The 22,877-nt window shown below is 40.6% G+C and overlaps 1 protein-coding gene across 2 annotated transcripts in view; it reads left to right on the forward strand.

Moving 5' to 3' along the window:
* Positions 1–9,936: 9,936 nt before the first annotated feature.
* The window catches only part of CNTNAP5 (contactin associated protein family member 5), a 1,091,618-nt gene continuing 1,078,677 nt past the window's right edge, over positions 9,937–22,877 (forward strand). For both annotated transcript variants that reach the window (XM_075529285.1, XM_075529286.1), the window contains exon 1: positions 9,937–10,018. In XM_075529285.1, the coding sequence (XP_075385400.1) occupies positions 9,937–10,018 (82 nt within the window). The remainder of the gene's footprint in view (positions 10,019–22,877) is intronic.

A 22,877-nucleotide genomic window follows, 5' to 3' on the forward strand; every position in this document is an offset into this window, starting at 1 on the left:
AGCAAATTGTGACTTTGAACGTGAAAGTCACCTGATCCAATCTATGACTTTTTAAATTGCCTTATATGCACGTTAAAGTTGGAAAGTGAATAAGGAAGCCTGAAGAAGAACAGATACATTTGAATCATGATGGCGATGAGTATTGGAAGTACCATGAACTGCCAAAAGAACAAACAAATCCTGTCTTGGAAGACGTACAGCCCAAATACTCCTTAGATTGAAGAGAGTTGTCTCCCGTGCATTGGACACATTATCAGAAGAGACCAATCCCTGGAGAAGAACGTCATGCTTGGTACAGTATAAGGGTAGCCAAGAAAAGAAAGACTGTTAAGGAGTTAGATTGACAGCGGTGGCAACAGTAGACTGAAATTTACCAACAACGCTGAGGATAATGCGGGAGCAGGTTTCCTTCTATTGTGCAAAGGATGGCTGTGAGTTGCACTAGACTCAGTAGCACCTAACAACAATAACAATAACTGTGATCTCTAGTTTGAGTACGGTACGTGAAAGATTGAATATGATGGAGAACTAGACAGAAAGGTTTTTCCCCCAAAGATTAGTTGGACGTCCACTGGCTTAAACTGAACATGCTGTGCAAGAGTTGGCTTAAAATTGAAAGTAAAAATAGCCCAAATTCCCATCAGTAGAATAAGGGATAAAAAACTGGTACAAAAAATTTAAAAATTGATACATACACACACTGGGATACTGCACAATCCTCAAAAACAGCAGTGAAATTGAAACACCTCATGACATGGAGAAACCTAGAAACCATCATGTTGCATGTAATCAGTCAATCACAAAAGGCCAAATATTGTAATACTCCACTTACATAGGGATAAACACTAAGATTAAGGCAGGCTCCTGAGATTCCAGGTCATGCGATCTGATAACCCAGTCTGGCACACAGTGCAGGAGAGAGCCTACCTAGCACCCTTCTATATGTATATGAAAAGCCATTTTGACAGACGGGGCCTCACTTCAGCTGGGGTCAGCATTTCAAGACCAGGGGAGATGGAGATGACCATTTAGTTGCTGTCATACAAAACTGTGCTAAGTTCACCCCAAAGCAGCAGACACCCCTACCAAAGTGATAATCAAACCTGACTTGAAATGTCAAGGCAAGGTGGTAGGAAGGGACATGCAGATCTTGGAGAAGGCAAGTGCAAAATGGAGACAACCAACCTCTCAACGGGGGAAAAATAAGCTTAATAATACTTGTATCAAACCCAAGTGTAGAATATGCTTGCTAATATGTTCCTAATTAGACCCTACTGACCTAGAATCTATCCAGTTCCTTGTGACTCAGGCCATGTGACTACTGGGCCTTTAGACCCTTCTTTTTCAATGCACATGACATCCTTTATAGGCCACACCAGAAGGACATGATGTGGAATCCCCACTAAGTGAACTGGACTCTACCTGAAACTCCCCTGTAGCCTTTGGACTTAAAGCCAAAACTACATAGTGTGAGAAGATGACTTCTATACCCATGGTATAGAACTGATAGTCATCAGTCTATGATATACTTACTAACTCAATGCCCTTATTTTATTAAGATGTGTGTTCATCTGGGAGGCCTGGTTCTCCAAATGCCCATTAATATTATTGAAAGATTTGCCTTATAACCAACTCCCATTGTTAGTGTAGTGTCCATTCTCTTAAGAATTTAATTTATGCAAGTTAACAATTCATGTATTGCGGTTCTTAGCCAGTCTACATTTGTATAATCTCCCTTTCTCAACTGTTTTAAGTTCTTTAACATTAGCTAAATTAATGATACTATCCATATGAATGGATTTGAGGCTCACTTAATTCTAGTACCAATCTAAGAACAATTGGTTCTTACAACATGGCCCTTCTTGATACTCACCCCTATGAAGATCACTGAAGTTATGGGTGCTACATCAAAATGTGGTGAAAAACTACATAGCTCCCAGCTATCAGAGAGAATATTATCTGGAATCTTAAAGGGTTATCTTCAAACAAGCAGCCATCTAAATGAGGTGTCAACTACGTTCACATGGAAGCAGCATCCCAGCCTGTGTGACTGAAGGATTGTGAATAATACAATACAAATCTGAATAAGGGAAGGGTATCAGAGCTTAACTTGTGAATACCTCATTTACAGCAGGCTACGGGTAACAATGGAAGCCCAAAATCCATTTGCAGTATCCAAACGTAGATTAAGCCTCCAGTAAATTCCCTGTGACCATAGTCAAGGGCTGTGACTCGCCCTGTTATCAGAGTAGAGATGATTATAGTAGATATATTGTAGAGATGAATATGGTAGTTATAGCCAGGCTAAGATGTAAAATCAGATTTGATTTCCCATTTGAACTATTTAAAATATATAGCAGCTTAAAAAAAAGAGTCCCAATAAAATGATGTTTTTTTAAAGTAAAGGGAAAATACATGTGGATTAAGCCTCTGGTGAATTCCCTGTGAACACAGACCACGGATGTGGACAGCCTTGCTATCATACAGAGGGCATTAGAAAGTGAATTATAGCAGATGTAGGTAGGTAAAAATCTAACACCTTGTTATATGATCTCCCTTTGACCCATACAAAGTTTTCTAGTTTAATATTTTCTGTATTATTTTCATCTGGGGCTTTTCTGTATTTTATTTTGTTGTTCACTTTGTTGACTTTTTGTTTTGTTTCTGTATATTTTCTGGCATAACAAATCCAGGATGGGTGACTCTATAGAGACTCTAAAGAGAAAGTAACTGGATGAATGGATCCTTGCAGGTAGGACAAGGAAGGTTGGAAGGAAGTAGAGACCTAATAGGAAGTACAAGAAAGAACAAAGTGTTCTAACATTGATGATGATAATGATTGTACAACTCTTCTTGGTATGATTGAACTATGATATTGAATTGTATGATATTTGGATTACATCCCAATGAAATTCTTTACTAAAAGAAAAGATAATGGCATTTCCCCTTGAAATACATAGAATAGTATGAAAATATACTGTTGTACAAATATACTATTGTTATCATAAGACATGACTTTCATTTTAAAGCAAATACACCTGGCCTGATTTCATCTGAACACAAAGCTCCATGGATCAAAACTCAAAAAAATTCAAATTTGAGTTAATTCTGATACAGGGCAATCATATAAGGACAAGATTGAACTGTCTCTGTGGATTTCTGAGACTGTAAGTCTTTACAGGAGGAGAAAGTTTAGTCTTTATCCCAAGTCATGGTGAATAGTTTCCAACTGCTGACCTCTTGGTTAGCAGCCCAACATGTAACCACTATGGTGCTGTTAGACACGGTTCTCTAGAGAAACAAAACCAGGACACTTATATATATATATATATATATATATATATATATATATATATATATATATATATATATATATATATATATATATATATATAATATCATATATATAATAATAAATGAACAGCTAATTAAACTATAGAGCAGTACAAATGGCTCAGTGCAACTCAGTTCCGTGAGACAGCTAATACACTGACAGTCCTTCAAGTCTTGAGGGAGGGCCACCAGGTGCAGGTCAAGGAAGCAGACACAGGCAGCAAACAGCAGGGCAGGTAACCAACGGTCAGCCAGATGACAGGGTCCAACAGTCCCCAGCTCAAGCAATGTATACTCCAGTAGCATGAACAAGCAGGTCTTGAAGGAACCACAAACTACAATGTCACAGTCCATGGGGCTGGTGTTCCACAGGTAGTGTAGCTTGCAAATTGAGGCAGAACAAGCTAAGGTAGCCACACACTGGTCTGATCATCAAAGAGCAAGAGACAAGAAAGGTAAGGCTCACTGAGCCATTTATCTCTCTGCACTTCAATTAATCCCATGTGTTAAATGGCCAGGTTGGCACAACAAACCTACCCATCACAGGTTCCAAGGGCTTAGTGACTCAAACCCCTAGACTCCCAAAGAAAGAAAGAATAATTTGTTATGCTAACAGTAATGTTTTCTTCCCAAAGCTGTGTTTTTCAACTTAAAACTACTTAGAGCACTTATCAGCTGAGTCATCTGGCCTATAATCACATACTAACTTGTTTATTAGCTTAAAAGTGTAATGTGTTTATACCTTGTTTTTTTTAAAATAATTTTAGTTTTACATGAGCAGTGACACCTACCCCACCTCCATTTCTTATATCCTGTAGCCTATCACTGGTTTATACTGTGTGTGTGTTTTTAAGGGAAAAATAATTAAATGGAAAACTAACTAACCATTTTCATTATTTTGGCAACATTATTTTGAGGACATGGATGGTAAATGACAGTAATCATTTCAGCAAATCAAAACACATGAAGTCAAAATAATCCAAAATTATTGATATTTAAAACTGATAGTTTACTTTGACCACAGATATATTCTTCTTCCAATAATCTATGTAAAATATGTATGAAGCATAATAAGTGTACTTCCCATTTAGTTATAAGATTTCTAAAGGCAAAGAAGTAGTACAAAATATTTCCAGTTTCAAGGGTTTTGTTGGTTGGGCTCTGTAAGAATTCTGTGTGATATATTTAACATTTTAATCAATATCTGTCCCTGGTTAGGATCCCATCTATAAAATGGAGATAATCAAATATACTTTTTACATATCTCACACAGGATTAAAAAAATTATATATGGATTGTGATAAGAGTTGTATGAGCCCCAATAAAATGATTTATTAAAAAAATGTAATACCTTATCACTTGGTCTCCCTTTTGACTCATTTTAAATTTGTTCTAGTTTTCATATTTTCTGCCTTCTTTTTTAATGTGGTTTTTCTGTTTGTTCTCTCTCTTTCTGTATATGTAATTCAGGACAGGCAAATCCATAGACAGTAGCTAGATTAGTGGTTTCCTAGGGGCACAGCAAGGATGACTGGGGGATAAGGGGAAGCCAACACAAGGAGCACCAGAAAGAAAAAAATGTACTAAAATTGATTGTGGTAACAATTGTACAACATGCTTTAATATGATTGACCCATTGAATTGTGTGATAAGTAGCGTATATACCAATAAACTGTTGGGGAAAAAAGGAGAAAGCATAGAGAGAGAGAGAGAGAGAGAGAGAGAGAGAGAGAGAGAGAGAGAGAGAGAGAGAGAGAGAGAGAGAGAGAGAATAGGAACGCTGAAGGGAAAAGTCAAAGGAACCTGAAGTTCGATTTAAGATTTAATATACAAATATGTTTTTGATGTAGAATTTCAGATATAAATTTTGTTCGGGTAAATGTTCAAATTTGTCCTTCTAAAACACAAATATTTTAGGATTTCAATGATCTGTTTTCACCTGTTGCTCTACCAGCATTCAAACTACTCTGTCTTTGCTGAACTCTTAGGTCTCTTCAAAACAAAATGCCTTTCAAATATGAACCCTTTATTCATATAACAATAATTGGAAGAAAGGAGAGAGAGATTACATAGTTCCTATTCCACCTGTTGGAAGGTAGACTTATTACTAAAAGGTTTACAAGAGAAATTCAAAAGGCAAATATCAGGCTTGCAGAAAAAAAATCGTGATTAATACTCAATCGTTTAGAAAAACTTGCCGGCAAAGCATCTCTCTCCCAAAGAAGGCACTGTTTACTATTTTCTAAGAGGAACAGGCTTTACCTCTCCCTGCATTCAGAGCCACAGTGTTTGTACTGAATATTAACACATTTTATACAAACATGCAGTTTAAAGCACAAAGTTGATGTAATAACAGATGTGTTTGAGGGAGAGAGAAAAAAAACAACTGTAAACAGGGCTTTAAATGAGGCAAAATCCATATTCTATATACTGGGTTTACATATGCACATCTAAACACCAAATCTAATATTTAATAGTAACTTGAAGTGCTTCCCCAGTTTGAGGTTATCAGGGTGACACATTTTGAGTCCCTTATAATTTATATTCCAAACCTATTTTATATATGGCATAGGTAGCTTCACCTGAGTCGTTCAGTCAGAAAATGTTCTCTCTAAGTTTTAAAATATTTTATTTAACAAGAGGTCTTTTAAAGAGGTATAGAAGATGGGATGAGGTGTAGAAGATGGAATAATGTATTGGAGAGCTAAAGTAGCTATGCACTCTGGATATCATTTCCACATTTGTAAAAAGAGGGGACCTACATACTGGGAGAGCGACTTGGCTTTCTGCTCTAGTAAAGAGTTAGTCTCAGAAACCCACAGGGGGTCACTGGGAGTCTGCACTGATCCAGTTGCTGGCAGTGAGTTTGGAGTACACACTGGTAGGTTTAGAGCTAGGAGGAAGCTGGGACATTGCTGACAGAGGGGGATGAATTGGTACCATTGTTTTATAAAGCAAGGGCTGCTGCTGCAGCTGAAAATGGGCATTTCTGTTGATGCAGAAATTGTACTCCCAAGTATGCATCTGAGGGAAAAAGAGAAGATGGGTAAAAGATTACATAGTTTCTATTAGAAACAAATAAAAGTCTATAGACTGGAGCCATACATGGAAGGAATAATGGATAAATTGGGGCTTCTTAAAATACAATACACAAAATAACTAGGATAAGCTGGAGGCACAGGGAATCCAGGGCGGATGACACCTCCAGGACCAGGGGTGTGAGGGGCGATACTGGGAGAGTAGAGGGTGAGTGGGTTGGAAAGAGGGAACCGATTACAAGGATCTACATGTGACCTCCTCCCTGGGGGACGGACAACGGAAAAAGGGGGTGAAGGGAGACATGGGACAGGGAAAGATATGACAAAACAATAATTTATAAATTATCAAGGGCTCATGAGGGAAGGGGGAGCAGGGTGGGAGGGGAAAAAAAAGAGGACCTGATGCAAAAGACTTACATGGAGAGCAAATGCTTTGAAATTGATGAGGGCAACGAATGTACAGATTTGCTTTACATAATTGATATATATATGGATTGTGATAAGAGTTGAGTCCCTAATAAAATGTTTTTTAAAAAAATAACTAGGATAGCAGGTATCTAAATATATTAATTTCAAATACACAATATTGAGAAAGATTCAAAGTTAAGACACTGTATTCCTTAAATGCTACTTAAAAGAATAAGACAATAGTGAATATGGCTTAGCCATAAAAGCATAGTCATATATATATATATAAATATGTATACATATGAAAAATATTTACCAGATCGATGGTGTTTACCTCTAGGTAGGAAATGATGATGGAAGGTTCTTTAACATGGGATCATCTAAAACCAGGGTTCTCCAGTAGAAGGAAGTTGAGCCCCAGTAGCGCTTTCCCCAAACACCTCCCAACAGAGTAATGCAGCTTTGATAGTTCATGAATTATTATTTCTTGGACATAGCCTTTCCCCAAAATGGAAGCCTCTGCCAGAGAAATATGTTGGGTTGCCCCCAAAATTAGTGACATGCTGCCAAAGAGACCAATTCCTGGAGAAGAACATCATTCTTAGTAGAGGGGCAGCGAAAAGGAAGGAGACCCTCAATAAGACGGATGGATACACAGCGGCAAGGATGGGTTCAAACACAGGAGCAATTGGGAAGATGGCACAGGATCTGGCTGTGTTTCACTCTTTTGTACATAAGACTATATAGCACCATTATCTTCAGTTAAGCTACAGGTAAGAGGAGCATTCACTTAAGAGTGAGAAGACACTTAGGATCTTTCCCCCTCTAATAAGATAGTGATCCCGCTAATCATGTTTCCACTAACTGTCTTTCAGTGTTCCAAAGATATGAGTTCAGCTCTAACCGAATGAGCAGGAGTTTCCTGAAACCTCACCAACCTCACCTGCTGTTAACAGGCTGAAGACCTGTTGAAAACCAAAGAGTGCCAAGAAATGTATGGTGTAAACAAACTGAATCATAGCCACTGTAAGGGACCAGGCAGTAGACACAGACTTCTTACATAGGAAAAGTCTCTTACCTTGATTGCAAAGTTCACACAGAAGAACAAAGTCCCCCACTTACTTAAAGTTTAACAGCTTTCCAACAAAAAAATTTAAATACAAAATAAGTTGATTTATGGAAAAGCAAGAGTCCCCAGATAAACACTAGAAGTCAAGACAGAAATATGTTTCTAATAGGGAGTCTCTAGGAAGAAGCCCAAAATTATCTTCTCCCTCCCAGCTTTTAAATTTAAATGTCTCAGGTGCAGCTTTCAGATGTCAAATCCACTACTCAACCACAGCTTGCCACCTTGACCCTTCGGACTAGCAAAACACAATTTGCCTCTACCTCTTTCCTTCTTCCCTCTTAGGAGTCTGAACCTTCTCCCCTAAGAACCATGCAATATGTCCCCAAAGCAACACATCAGGTGTGAGGTGAGACGCTGAATTAGAGAGGACTGGTGGACCTAGGTCTCAAAATCCAGGGGAGTGGACCTACTATCAAACCACTAAATCAGAAATCCCTTCAATGTCAACACCAAATGCTTCCCTACAAATGCCTGCTCATTGCCATCAACTCCAAGCAACTCTATTAAATCGCATAATTCAGCTGTGCTTCCTCTTCCCTTCTCCTATCTTCTAAAAAAAAAATCTCACTGGAGTCTTACAAATCTTTCTGAGGGAAATCTCCCTTTTCTATTGCTTTCAGGCTTCCAACTTCTCTTTGCATCCATTAGGCAGCATTCTCTAGAGCCAAGTTTAATACCTAGACTCAAACCCAAATTGGGGGAAGGGCCTGGAAAGGAAAGCTGAAGAGAGGGAGAGAGGGGGAGGGGTAGAGGGTGGGAAGAGGGGACAGAGTGGGGAGAGAGAGAGGAGGGAGAGGGGAGAGAGGAGCACAGAGGGGGTCAGAGGGGAGAGTTGGTGTGAGAAAGAGGTGTGAGAGAGGGGAAGAGAGGGGGACAGAAGGGGGCAGAGGCAGGGGGATAGAAGGAGGGGAAGTGACAAGGAGAGGGGGATGGACCAAGGGGGATAGAGGACAGAGAGGAGAGCAGGGGTGGGGGACAAGAGGGGTACAGAGTGGGAGAAGAGGGAGAGGGGAGGTAAAGAGGAGAGGGAAAAGGGGCGCAGAGAGGGGGACCCAGGAGGAGAGGTGGAGAGAGGGTATCTACAGAGAGAGGGAGAGGCAAGGAGAGATGGTAATAGGGTAAGTGGAGGGGGAAGGGGGAGAGACAGGGAGAGAGGGAGAGAGGTAGAGAGAGGGGAGGTGGGGTGGAAATGAGGGAAGGGGGGAGGGGGACAGTGGGAGAGGGGTACATGGGAGAGAGAGGGAGAGGGATGGAGAGAGGGGAGAGGGGTAAGGGAGAGAGGTAGGGATATAGAGGTGGAGAAAGAGAGGGAGGTGGACTAGGTGGGGAGGGAGAGAACTGAGGAGAGGGGGGTGAAGGGGAGAGGGGAGAGAGGGGGAGAAAGGTTGAGAGAGTGGAGAGAGGAAGGGAGAGGGGCAGAGAGGTGCAGAGAGGAGTATAGAGAGGGGAGAGAGGGAGAGAAAGGGAGACGGGTGAGACTGGTCTGCCACCTTCCCCCAGGTAGACGCAGCCAGCCGCTGCGGCGGTGGAGCCAGCCCGCCAAGAGGAGCACGGAGCCGAGAGGAGCCGCCCAGGCCGCACCGCTCGGCGGCGTGGGGCGGGCCTGGCCGGGGGCGTCGCTGCGCGGCTGCGCGCGCCTATGGGAGCTGTCCGCTTCCCGGGTGCTGATTCCAGCTCCCGTTCCGGAGCAGGTGGACTGGGCGTCCGCGGAGCTCGCTCTTCGTAGTGGTTGACTTGCATGCGCACCTTCCAGGAGGGAGGGCGAGGAAGGCTGGTGCAGCGAGGGGCGGCTGCCGGGACCTCAGCTTCAGCCGCAGCTCCGGAGAAGCACCGTCACGTTTGCCAGAGCTCCTGGGCTCAGGATGGAGTGAAGCAGCGACCGCCTCTTCCAGGGGGTGGGCGGGAGGGGGCCAGGAGGTGCAGAGAAGAGAGAAAGAGAGAGAGCGAGAGCGCGAAAGGGAGACGCCTTGGCTGGAGCCTCGGAATTTGGGATCAATTGGAAGGGACCGGACCGCTTACTCCAGGGAAATGGATTCTATACCATGGCTGACCAGCGTTTTGACTTTGCTGTTCTCAGGCTGGTGGCATTTAGGATTAACAGCGACAAATTGTGAGTACGCGGGACTGGGGCGGGGTGGGGGCGGTGTAAAGAAGGTGAGAAAGGCTACTAACAGGAAAACACGCTCAACTGCTTAAGTGCGTTCTGGTGATTCCGAAGCCTGGGGCATTAAACAATGGTGATTGGTATGCTTCCATCACCCTCAACCCTCCCAAAAGTTAACAGAGCTAAGAGAGCCAGCCGGGCCCTCTCCGCTAATAGTAAAGTTCCGGGGGAGAAGGAAAGGTTCTCCCCCTGCAGTCTCCCACTAACTCGGCCTGGGTTTTTCCAGAAATGGGCCAGAGGTTCCGACGACACACTCCAGGAGCTGAGCTTCCAGCCGGAGATACTCTTGGCCACAGTGCGAGGTGACAGTAGAGCTCATCTTAGAACGCCACTGCTTTGAATTTGCAGAATCCCCAGCGCTCCACAGGGCTTTCAGCTCTCCCTTAGGCAGGAGGCTCCAGTGGGGGATCTTGCAACCAGGAGATACAGGTTTAACAGGATTGATACTTCTGGCCTAAGAGTCATGGCCCTATGTAGTCAAACCACAAGATCAATGGCTGCCCGGGCTAGAGGAGGCAGAATGTTGATGCACTCCCCCACCCCCAAAATCTTTTCTGCCAAAGAGCACATAATGAGTATGCCGTAAGTGTACACTGTGGTGCCTGAGCTCTAACCTCACCAGAGCAGGGCATTTACTTTAATAGGCAGGTAGGCTGGACACCTGGGGATCCAGCACCTGCACTGTGTATTTAAAGAACCCAGTTCATCAAACTTGAATAAATTACTAGAATGATCTGAGCTTTAAGCTCCATTGCTCAGCTGCCTCTGTAGGCAGAGGAGGGGGAAGGTTTATTTATTAATTTATCTATTTTATTTTATTTCCCCTCTCTAGCTCTGGGAACTCCTAAATGAGAATGAATGCAATTAAGCCATCTGTGCCGTTTTCAAAGATGGTTTATCAAAGCCCCCCAAGTTTCTTGGCTTCCTCTGTTTTCTCCCATCTCCTACAAGGAACTCAGAAAGATGAACTCTATTAAAACAGTTGGGTTGTGTTTTTGTCATCTGCACAATCACTCTTTGTGAAAAGTAGAGAGACTACGTACTGTTTCTGAGTCTTTCAACCTCACCCCCCCACCCCCAACTATCTCCAAGAGGACTTTGAGCATGGTTTCTATCTTAAACACTTAAAGTTATATGCTGACAATGACCAGATGTCCCAAAGGCTAACTGGTATTTTTGCTTATAAAGAAGTTTGAGGTCCCACACCTATAGTTAGTGGCAATGCCTTATACAAGTTTGATGAAAAATTGTATGCTTAAAGGAAGAAAATGAGTCATTGCTTTAAAAAGAAGGACCATAGTTTAAAAATTATTTCAGCAAACAGGTAATGACAGGTTAAAATTCACTATATATATATATACATTAATTTAAAAAATTTAAGTGAAATCGTTCCCCTAGTTTTTTTTTTTTTTTAAATTAAAGATCTAAGTGTTGTCTGAGGAAGTCAGGCATGGCATGGAGGTAGTGTCTCGACCTTCTAGAACACTAGAGGTCAGTATTCTGCCAATGATGTAAAGGTGTGGCTACAAAAGAGCTGTGTTTTCAGAATGGCACATTTACCTTATCTGAAAGTGAATACTTTGAAGCTACACAACGGTGGGGTGTAAGGAATAAGGGTGAAATAAAAAATACTCAGGGAATATGATGGGTTATTCATGTCAACCCTTTCTTAAGGGTCAGGACAGTAATACATTCTAGAATGGCATTTACTGTAAATTAATTGCATTATATTTAATGTTTTAAGTCTCCCTAAAATCTAAATGGCATAGCCTTCAGATTCATGCTTGTCTTTTCTGATGCAACAATAAAGCTAATTCTGAGCATTTAAAAGGAGACTTTGTGATAATACGCTCTATTATTTCATCAGTGACTGTAATTTCTCCATCGCCATTTCATAGGGTACAGGCTGCTCCTTAAATATTTTGGGGTCAATGTTCCTAAAAATAGTAATACTTTTTCTTTTAATTTTGTATGCGATGCAGTATGTATTCATTCAGTGAATAATAGGAGAACAGCAGAAAATTACATCTGGACTGAGTACATGTCTGTGGTTTTATCACCTATGATGCAGAACCTCTAAGGAAAACAAACAAACATTAATTTCCCAAAATCCCACAAACTTTCATTGTCCACATACTCTATCCACGATATATAAGGGAAAATTTTATTTGCCCGTTATATATACTCCATTATAATTTATAGGCAAATATTGGGAAATAGAAGTTTCCTTTCCCATTAAATAAATTTTTACAGGTTTTTTAAACATTCCGAAAACATTCTTCCAAATATGTCAAGTCATTTTGAGTCAGTGGTCTTAGAAATAGAGTATTTGTAAATTCAAGATGCTCCACAGTATCTAGCTATACCTGTGGACTTGGTTCAAGTTAAAATAACTTTATATTTCCTCCATTCTTCTTAAAATAATTTGCTGTTGCTGCTGTTTTGTATGAGTGTGGAAGTGTGGTGTGTGTATTTATTTTTCTTATAATGTGACAAAAACATGGGCATCTATTTTATAAATTTCTAATTAGACAAAATTAAAATAAAGTCAGGTTGTAAGGGCAAGCTGCAATATAGATATTAGGAATCTGTGCAGAGAACATAATTACCTACAAGTAATAAAAACTCTGGAAATTCCCTCACTCCAAATTTTCAGGATATTAAATCCCTACAATATTTCCTTTGGGTCTTATCCTGAGGGAATTAGCTAATTTCAAATGTAGATATAATAGGCCAATGTTAAATGAAAAAGCATTTTACATATAATATGCTTATTTGATACAAGAAGAAGCGATGTGATTTGATAGTTGGTTCAAGTGAAACTAGGAGTTTGAAGAGATAGGAATTCTCCCCTCCTTATGCTACAGCTAAGGTGTCAAATATCTGTCAGGTTAGGCAACATTCTTGTGCTCACCTACCTGGGGATAGAGCTGCAATTAGATATGAGCTGCAATTAGATATGATTCTTCTCTTAAAGATTGCATAACCTAATTTTCTTATTGAAAATATTCTTCAAGTCTTTGGTATGTTGAAAAACTTTTGTAATGTTATAACCAACACTCAGAAGATGATAGGAATGTCGGGGGGGGGGATGTAGGTCACTCTTCGTTTTATTTTTAACAATAAGTGATAGTGCACGATTGCAAAAAGCCTTAATTTTGACCAGAAATTCACTTTGAATTATCTCCGAGAATCTTAAATAACTTTGTTGAACAAATTAGGTTTAGGATGACACAGAACTAATTCTGAAAGAAGATTAACGCATTTTATTCTAGCTGCACTTCATTGAAAACATCCAAGAACGTAGCAGTCCTACAGTAAAGACACCTAAAGCACTTTAGCTCATAAGCCAGCATCCTGCCCCCTAAGGTCTATGTTTACAAGACTGAGTTTCTTTTGTTACGAAGGTGAGGAAGGAGTCTACTTATCTGAAAGGTCATCATATGCTAGAGATGAAATCAAGGGACTTTATTTTGAGGACACGGTGTACTCACTTGGGGCCAAGAGGGACAGTTTTCGTTCAAAATAAAATGGATGCTGTCTTCATTCATTAAAACTTCCACTTTTGGCCTGGTGACCTTGTAAAGGTTACTCATTTATCGTTGTGATTCTGATGCATTAAATGAAGAAATTATTTAGGTCCTACATAGTCCTGATACATTTTGTCTTGGCCTGCTGATATTAATTACTGGTCATTCCATTTATACTTGATCATTCTATTTCAGTTTCTCTGGGTTGATTGTATCCAAAAGTCTTAACTATATTTAGAGTAACAGCAGATTAAGATTTTGATTTTACTGATTTGAATTTGTAGCTCTTCTGTCATATAATATACCTACATAATTTAGCAATTTACTATGTGAATGCATTTAAAGTTTAAAAAACCAGACCAAAGCCATGCCATTGAGTTGGTCTAGACACATGGCGACTACCAAAACCCAACCAAACCACTGCCGTGGATCCTGACTCAATGACAGGGTTGAACTGCCCCTGGGGGTCTCTGAGACTATAACTCTTGATGGGAGTCAAAAGACCAGTCTTTCTTTGGCAGCATAGCTGGTGCTTTTGAACTGTTGACCTTGCAGTGAGCAGCTCAAGGAGTTACACTTAGCAATCAGGGAACTTGTCCACCAAGTCATTCCCCTAAGATCACAAAACAGAGCACTATAAATATATCTCTAAATGCCAAACTCTTTGAATGACATGCATGTGCTTCCCATGTATTCAATTAGGCTCCGTGTATGAGCAGCAGTGAAAAGTAGATTTTGGTTTCCCCATGGTTACACTGTGTAGCTCTCTTCATAGTACAGAGATGGAAGTGTAAGTTTCCAGCAGAGCCACTCCTGAGTCATAGCTAAGTAAAACAATCAAACATTTAGAAGCTGGGTATGATGAAAGACAGCAAACATACCAATGATCAAAGCTAAAATACTTCCTATCTGGAGGAGCAGCTGGTACTTGACAATTTTATACACATTTTGATAAGATTTTTGATTAGGACACAGCCTTGCTGGAAGCTTGTCAAGATCTTTCCTACATATACACAAACATACTTGTATATAATAATATCATGAAAGGTACCACTCTCAACCTCACGTCTTAGAAGTCTACAGATGTTAGAGAAAGGAATAATGGGCAAATAAAAAAAATATTGCCCAGAGGATTTTAGTTCAGATATACACGGGTTTACTCCAAACATGTTTAAACATGTCTTGGTGGTGAGTAGATCGCTGCAGACAAGTCCCCTCAGTGGCACACGTGTCTTGGTCTGACTAGGGTGTCTTAAAGAAAAGTATACTTTTGTGATATGGGGCAAAAAAATAGGTCAGGGCTAATATCTAATTTTTGAGAATATAAATGGATCTCTTTATAAATCATTGAGGCTTTACAACAAGTTTATGGAACTAGTGCTCCACATGCGACCAGTTTTTAGATGAATGACACATTTTAAGACAGTCAATGTCTTAGTTACCTACTGCTCTTACAACGGAAATACCACAAACAAATGGCTTTAAGAGATAGGTGTTTTCTCAATCACAGTTTAGGAGGCTTAAGTCCCAATTCACAGCACTAACTCTGGGGGAGAATTTTTATTTTTTAATGTGTGTTGGCTCATACTTGACCTAGAAAGCTTATTCACTCCCCCCCCCAACCAACTCCTTTATCCACATACATATATGTAATTTCCCCCTAGTAACATTTTATTCATGTAGTTTTTAAAACTATAATCCTGGACTTCCCAAATATATCCATGAAGGTTTTTGATAAATATATTTTACTTGTGTATACGATATATCCAACTCCTAATATATTTGGAAAATTAATAAATTAAAATATTTGCCTTAAAATGTTTATTTCTAAATAAAATATCTATCATCTTAGAGTCTTCAAATGATGCTTCGCCTTGAGCAAATCTGCTGCACAAGAACACTTTAAAAAGGCCTTTAAATATGGTCAACATGATGTTAAGGTTTTGAAAAGCATATCTGTTACTTTGAGGTCTAAGGTGAGCCTGGCCCAAACCATGAAGTTACCACATATGCATGTGAACGTTGGAAACTGAATAAGGAAGACCAGAGAATAATGGATCCATTTGGTTGGTGGTCCTGGTAAAGAATATTGAAGTTACCATGTACTGTTAGAAGAACAACCACATCTTAGAAGAAGTACAGCCAGAAGTTTCTGCTCCTTAGAGGCAAGGGTGGCGAGACTTCGTCGCACATCCTTTGGACATGTGGTCAGGAGAGTCCAGTCTCTGGAGAAGGACATCATGGTTGGTAAAGCAGGGAGCAGAGGCAAAGACCATCAACAAGAGGGATTGGCACAGTGGCTGTACCAGCGAGCTCAAGCACAGGAAAAGTTTTGAGGATGGTGCAGGACGTGGCAGTGTTCCATTTTGTCGTACGTGGGGCCCCTCTGTGTCAGAAGAGACTTGATGGTACCTAACAACAAATTCTGCATTGTTAGGACTTGGGTCGAACAAGAGCATGTTAGTTACTTGTTAGCCTTGAGACTAACAAAGGCATGTTAGAAAGTGAGATGTGAAATAAAAGAACAAAATTTTAGATCCACTTATTAGATTGAGATCTAGGAAATGGTCTCCTAAGTCAACGCAAAATCCCATTGCTTTGACTGCTTGCTGAGATCACCTTACTTGTATGTTCAATAACCAATGCTGATAAAAATTAAAATTTCTCCTTCTGACAAATTTCTGTATGGAATTTTATTAAGTGTTTAATAGTCTGAAAAACACATTTTTCATAACTCATTATTTTGTATAAGAATATGAATGCTGGATCCCATTCTATGGGGCAAATACCTTCTTTTTTTTTGCAAACCTCATAAATTAATATAAAAATTCTATAAGGCTTCTTGTGTGCCTTTTAAAAGAAAAATCATGAAGGATTGGTAGCTTATCCATGTTGTTGTTGTTTTTAGGTGCTGTGGAGTCGGTTCTGACTCATAGCGACCCTATGTACAAGAGAAAGAAACACCGCCTGGTCCTGGGGCATCCTCACAGTCATTCTCAGGCTCACTGTTGCAGCCACTGAGTCAGTTCATCATAGTGAAAGTCTTCCCTTTTTTGGCTGTTCCTCTCCTTTATCAAATATGATGTTCTTTATGAGGGAGTGGTCTCTTCTGATACCATGAAATCTCACCATCCTTGCGACTAAGGAGTGTCTGGCTGTACTGCATCCAGGAAACATTCAGTACTCTTCCCAAAGGAAGACTCTTTGTGAAACTGACATTTTCTATGAAACCGAAGAAATAGAAAATGAACTAAAAGAGATAATTCATAAACCAACTGTCTTTCATTGTGTCAAAAATGACAACTGCTACCACAAAGGCATGTGCAAGCTGGAGTCTAAGGCACACAATGACCGTTTCTAACTTCCTGGAGCATTAAGGAAGACCCCTTGGGGAAAGTGAATTTAAGCTAATGCTTAGGTAAAGACAGACTTAACAAAGTGGAGAAATAATATCCACCCTAAAAAAGACCCCACAACTGTACCTTTGAGTTAATTCTGATTCATAGTGTGACCCTATAAGAATAGATTGATAAGAATGACTTCCTTGGATTTCTGAAACTATAAATCTGTACAGGAGGAGGTTCGGCATGCCATGTTTATTTGCTGTCATTGGTAATTGATACACTGGCATAAATCCCATGTCTCTGTATTTCGAACTGCCTTAGTGTATATTCTTGGGGTTGAGAATGCCATCTGTTCCCGGATCCAGTTGAATTGATTGCGTCTTAAAGGATGGCAGTAGTAATGTTGAAGACAGAAAGTAGAAGGCATTGCCCAAACACTGCTTGTAATGCAGATTTTCTTTATCCACTTTTGGAAGCAGAAATGCCCTTCTGCAAACAGTCCAAAACAAATACTAGTCCAACATGGAATTGCCTAACAGACAGACAACATGTCAAGTTGTTTATCTCTCACTCCCACCTTTTCCCTCGCCTTCCATCTCTCTCCTCTCCATTTCTCATTCTCATCTAACTGTTTATGTGATGCATCATCATTGACTTCCCTCTGAGTTTATTATTGTGCAAAGGATGCAAGAGGAGGCGGGTAAAAATTCTGTTAGGTTCAAGGAAGGCTGTGTTGAGCTATGTTGGCATGGAAACCCGACGTGTAATCTCACAACAAAGCATATAAGGAGGGCCGTCCTGCAATGGCTTTACCACCATCACAGGACCTGGGAAAGCCCACTTGATTTCAACACCCGCACTTGGGAAAGTCTGACCAATTTCAACATACATACACACACCTGTTCCCAAATGATTCCTCAATCAATTCCTTAAGCCCCTGAATTTTTCTAGTATTAAAAATATCCTTTCAGTTCACATAGATTTGAGGAATCAAATCTCCACTGAGAAAAATATAGGAATACAATGTATATTAAATGGTAATTGACTGTAATTAATGGAACCTTTCTAGAAGAAAATTTTATGGTGAAGACACTATCAGAGAATGAAAATAGGAAGTTCTGATGGGACTAAGGAGTCAATAAGGATGTTAAGATACCCAAAGCAGACATTGCTCGCCCGTTGATTTTGTCCAGACATCGCATGGAAGGCACAGCATGGCAGCAAAGAGAAGATGGTCAAAGTCTGAGAAAGGGGCATAAATCACACAGTTAGAGTTGACTTAAGGATACGTGGACCCTGTGGAGTTATGGTGAGCACACATGAGTTGTTATTATGAGTTGCTTTCAAATTATCCCAGAGTCATGAAGATTCCATGAGTAAAGTGCTGCTTCATGTTCCTCATGCTTCACTGCAGATCAGATCTTTGTGATCCATGCCGTTTCCACTGGCTGATTTTGGAAGTAGATGCCCCCAAACATCTGTCCTCTTAGTTCTCATTAGTCTTGGGGGGGGGTGTACGGTGGTTCATTGGTAGAATTCTCGCGTTCCCTGCAGGAGACCCAGGCTCGCTTTGTGACAAATGCACCTTGTTCACAGCCAACCTCATCAGTCAATGGAGGCAGATATATCGCTATCATGTTGATCAGATTTTAATGCAGCTTCCTAACCAATGATTACTAAATTACTCTGTGTGAAACGCATATAATGTGGCATTCAATTATTATGGTTCTCATTATAATTTCTAATGATTTTCAACATCCGTTTTCTTGAATGAAACTAATAATACAACGCAGAGCAAGGACAACTGTGTTTCTGTTCTCAAGTGGCGATAGAATGGCTCTTTTTCCAATTATGAAGACAAATGGAGATGTATTCTCACTTAATTCCTATGTCACAGAGGCTGTGAGGTGTCAGTATCCACCTGAAAAAGATGTGAGTTTTCTTAATTCCTCACTTTGATTGTAGGCTCAGTCATACTTCAGCCTCGCTCAGTAAATCTGCTTGCTACTAGTCACAGAAAAGGAAACTCCATGATAGTGCGGGTAAAGGAGTCTTATTTCTATAGAAATAAGTCAACCTTCTCCGGAAAACTCAGCAGGCCTTCACAGATGGCGTCAGTATCATGGGCCAAGTGTGTGTGAACCAACCTTTAGGGAAACCAGATAATCTGGGAAGAGGTACATGGTGTAGCTTGTGCTCAGTTTCCAACATCCATTTGCAGGAGAGTCAGGTAGATGATAATCCTGGGTGATAGAAATGATTAAGCAACAGGCCATTCGCCCTAAGCTTCTTAGTGCTAACTCTCAGCAAGTGGTGACAGAATATATTCCTAGTGGTCTTTTTCTGGAAAATCACAGCCATTCAAAACCCCATGGAGCACACTTGTACTTTGACACATTGGGGTCTGGATGAGGCTGGATCAACTCAACAGTCGTGTCTTTATTTTTGGCAGGGGAGTGGGGTAAGCTGGTGAAGGGACAGGTTTCCTCTCTGCATACAGCTGAGGTTGCTAGCTACTTTGGTGAATAAATAGTAGAAGGGTTCTTTCTTTTGATTCGTTGCGGTGAAAAATGAGGTGTTGGTTCAATGAATCTCATTTAAGTATTCGTTCATTCCAGTGCCTCATTCATTCAACCAATCTCTATGAAGTGCCTACTGGGCATGCGCATCTCTGTATATCCCCAAAGCTCATCGTTCATGAGGAAACAAGCAATGACAGGAAACATTAGGCCGGCTTCTCAACATTAACCTGAGAAACGGAAGTAACAAGAGGCACCAGTACTGCTTCACTGGGGAAATCCCCACTTTTCTGGCTAAGTTTACTAAATACTTCTTTCCTTCGTCCTAAGTCATTCCTCTGGGTTTTCGTATCTCAAGTGTGTTTTCCCTTTCACACCAATGTGCCTTCTTCCTGTTCCAGTGTCTTTTTCATTCATCTTCCCGCGCCTCACTTTGACTATTTTCGTTTTACTCTCTATCAGCCCTCTTTATCTTTGTTTATTTTTCTTACCTCACTCTGCCTGTTTCAAACTTTTATGAAATGACTTGTTTTCGTGTTTTATGTATCAAACCAGTACTTTAAACACATTGTCACTCAAGTGCCATGCATCAGAGAAAGGGGTATCATAGATCCAGGAGAATCTGAGAGCTCAGGCAGCAGTGGCCACTGAAATGTGAAATTCCCTAATTTCTATCTTAAAACCTCAGGTGAATTTTCATGCTGCTCCATTCTATATTATTGTTTGTATTACAATAAAAATATTTACCTATAAGAATTCATTAAAATTCATAAACCACATAAACCCATGCACTCACTTATCCCAAGATAGAGGTCAACATCTAGGTTCGTCGGCCTAAATTTGGGGCTGTTTTTCAATCACGCCCTTCAGGATTCTGATATGAAAGAGATGAACCTTCTTTAGCCCGTCTTTCTTTCAATTGGAACAACAACCATCGCCACCACCAATTTCTGTCCAGGCAACTTCAAGGGACGATGAACCTGCCTCCACAATGTTTGTGGTGGCGACGACCTTTCAGGAACAGGTAGGCACATCTTCCTGCCGAGGCCCTTGTGTTTACTGAAACCAGCAGCCTATCGCTTTGCAGCCGAGCAGAGCATTTAACCAATTACACTTAGGGATTCTACCAGGAAAATGTTATTTTGTTAGATGCTGCCAAAGCATTTCTGATTCATAGCAACCTTGTGGTCAATAGAATTAAACATGACCTCCTCCTCCGTCATTCTCACAATTGGGATGTGTGAACACTTAGCCACGACTGCGGGCCTTGAGGGCCGTCCTGGGTTTGGTTGCCCATTTGTAAGCTTGGTGTCCTTTCTGAGGGATGGTTTTCCCGACAGATCTGGTTTTTTTGGCAGTCAATGGCATCTTCAATATTCTTTACGGGTACCATAATTCAAATACATGAAGTTTTATTTGGTTTTCTTTATTCGATGTTTAGAAAAGGAGTCCAGCCTTTTTTGTGGACTACACCTCAGTATAAAGAAACAAAAATCCTCACAACTGAGCAAATAGGTAACATCATGATTAGCAGAGAAAAGATCGAAGTTATCAAGAATTTTATCTCTCTTGGATGGACAATCAGTGCTTATGGAAGATGAGATGGGGGGTTCTATTCCCATAGAGAAAGGGGTTTCCCAGTCTCAGAAACCCACAGGGGCAGTGCTGCTTTGCCACGGCAATGAGCTGTTGTTGTTGTTGTTAACTAAGTGACTGCTGTGGTAACTTTGTATCACACCAGCCCTCGATTCATAGTGACCCCGTGCACAACAAAATGACATGTTGTCAGATCCTGTGCCACTATCCCATGATAACTGCAGATTGGCCTTGTGACCCGTAAAACTTTTGTTGGCTTAATTTCTGAAGTAGATTACTAGCCCTTTGTTCCTAGTGCTTCTTAGTCTCAAAACTCTGATGAAACATTCCAACATTATAGCAACATGCAAGTTTCCATTGACGTATTGGTTTTGGTTGTGCATGAAAGTCTTTGGCCTGGAATCGAACTCAGGCCTCTAATATAGGAAGTGAGAATCCTATCACTAAACCACCACAGGCCTTCCACATGGAAAGCAAGAATTCTGCCACTTGAAGAGGGAAAATACACATACTAAATTAAACTAGCGCATGTTTAGATTAAGTCTGGATTGGCACAGTTACTGTTTAATGTCAAATATTAAGTATGGATTACATGTCAGCGTAAGGAAAAATACTGATATTATTAAGGATTTGTTGTAAGTTGGATCCACAATACATGCTGTGTTAGACCAGTTGACTAGAGAAACAAATTCAGAAGCCCTCATATATGTATAAGAAAGAGCTTTATATCAAGAAGTAATGATATATCAGGGAAACATCTCAGCCAGTCCAACTCAAGTCCCTAAATCTGATAAGCCCCTCTTCAGACTTAGGCGATCACAATGATGCAGACTGCAGGAATATCACATTGATGAGTGAGAGCCATGTAGAGCCAATGACAGTGGTCATGCCTAGGGCCCTGGCAGCCACCAGGCTTATCCATCAGGAAAGTGAAACCAGCTAGGAGGGCAGATGCCCAGGGTTCTCTTTAGAAGAAAGGCCATGCCCACAAGGAGGCACCATAGGGCGGTGACTTCATTCATAAGTTTATAAATCTTCAAGGTGACAAGAAAGTATGTAACTACCCCATATGCTTATGGAAGCAGTAGTCCAAAAAGTAAAGGGCTCATTGGGTCGGGCAGACCTGCTAAAATGTCACTTTGAAAACTCAGGTGGGCCTGCCTAAGCCATGCTATTTCCAATTTCTTCATCTGTTTCTAAAATCTGGGAAGTTAATAAGGAAAACCAAAGAAGACTTCATGCCTTGGAGTTATTGTGTTGGGGAAGAAGCTTGGGGACAGATTCCCTGGACTGCGAAAAGAATAAACATTTTTGTGTTCTCAGGAGTTGGAATGTGCCTTAACAGTGCGGATGGAGAGAGTTCCTCTCATGTGCTTTGACCATATTATCAGGAAGGTTCATTCTCTTAAGAAAACATCATTCCTGGTAAAGAATCAACAGAAAAGGAAGAAACAAAAGGAAGACCTCTGGTTGACACAATGGCTGGACCAAAGGGTCTCATGGGAAGCGATGGTGACGAGGATGGCCCAGCAATGCTTCCCTCCGTCGTACATGGGATTTCTATCAGCCAGAATGGACAACTTTTATTTCACGGTCCATGTGGCTGGTGTGGTGTCATTTTGAGGTGCATTCTTTATGTGACCCTTTTACTCTCCTAGCAAATAACAAGATATTTCCTTGCAATTTATTCATTAAAAACATTATTGTGAATTACGTGGGGGTGAAAATTTCAGTTAGTAAGTTTTGTATTCAACAACTTGAATTATTTATCAAACTTCTCTCAATAGCTTGCCCTGCCCTGCCTATTGATTTCTCT

The sequence above is a fragment of the Tenrec ecaudatus genome, chromosome 13 (genome assembly GCF_050624435.1).
Source record: "Tenrec ecaudatus isolate mTenEca1 chromosome 13, mTenEca1.hap1, whole genome shotgun sequence".
Lineage (NCBI taxonomy): Eukaryota > Metazoa > Chordata > Mammalia > Afrosoricida > Tenrecidae > Tenrec > Tenrec ecaudatus.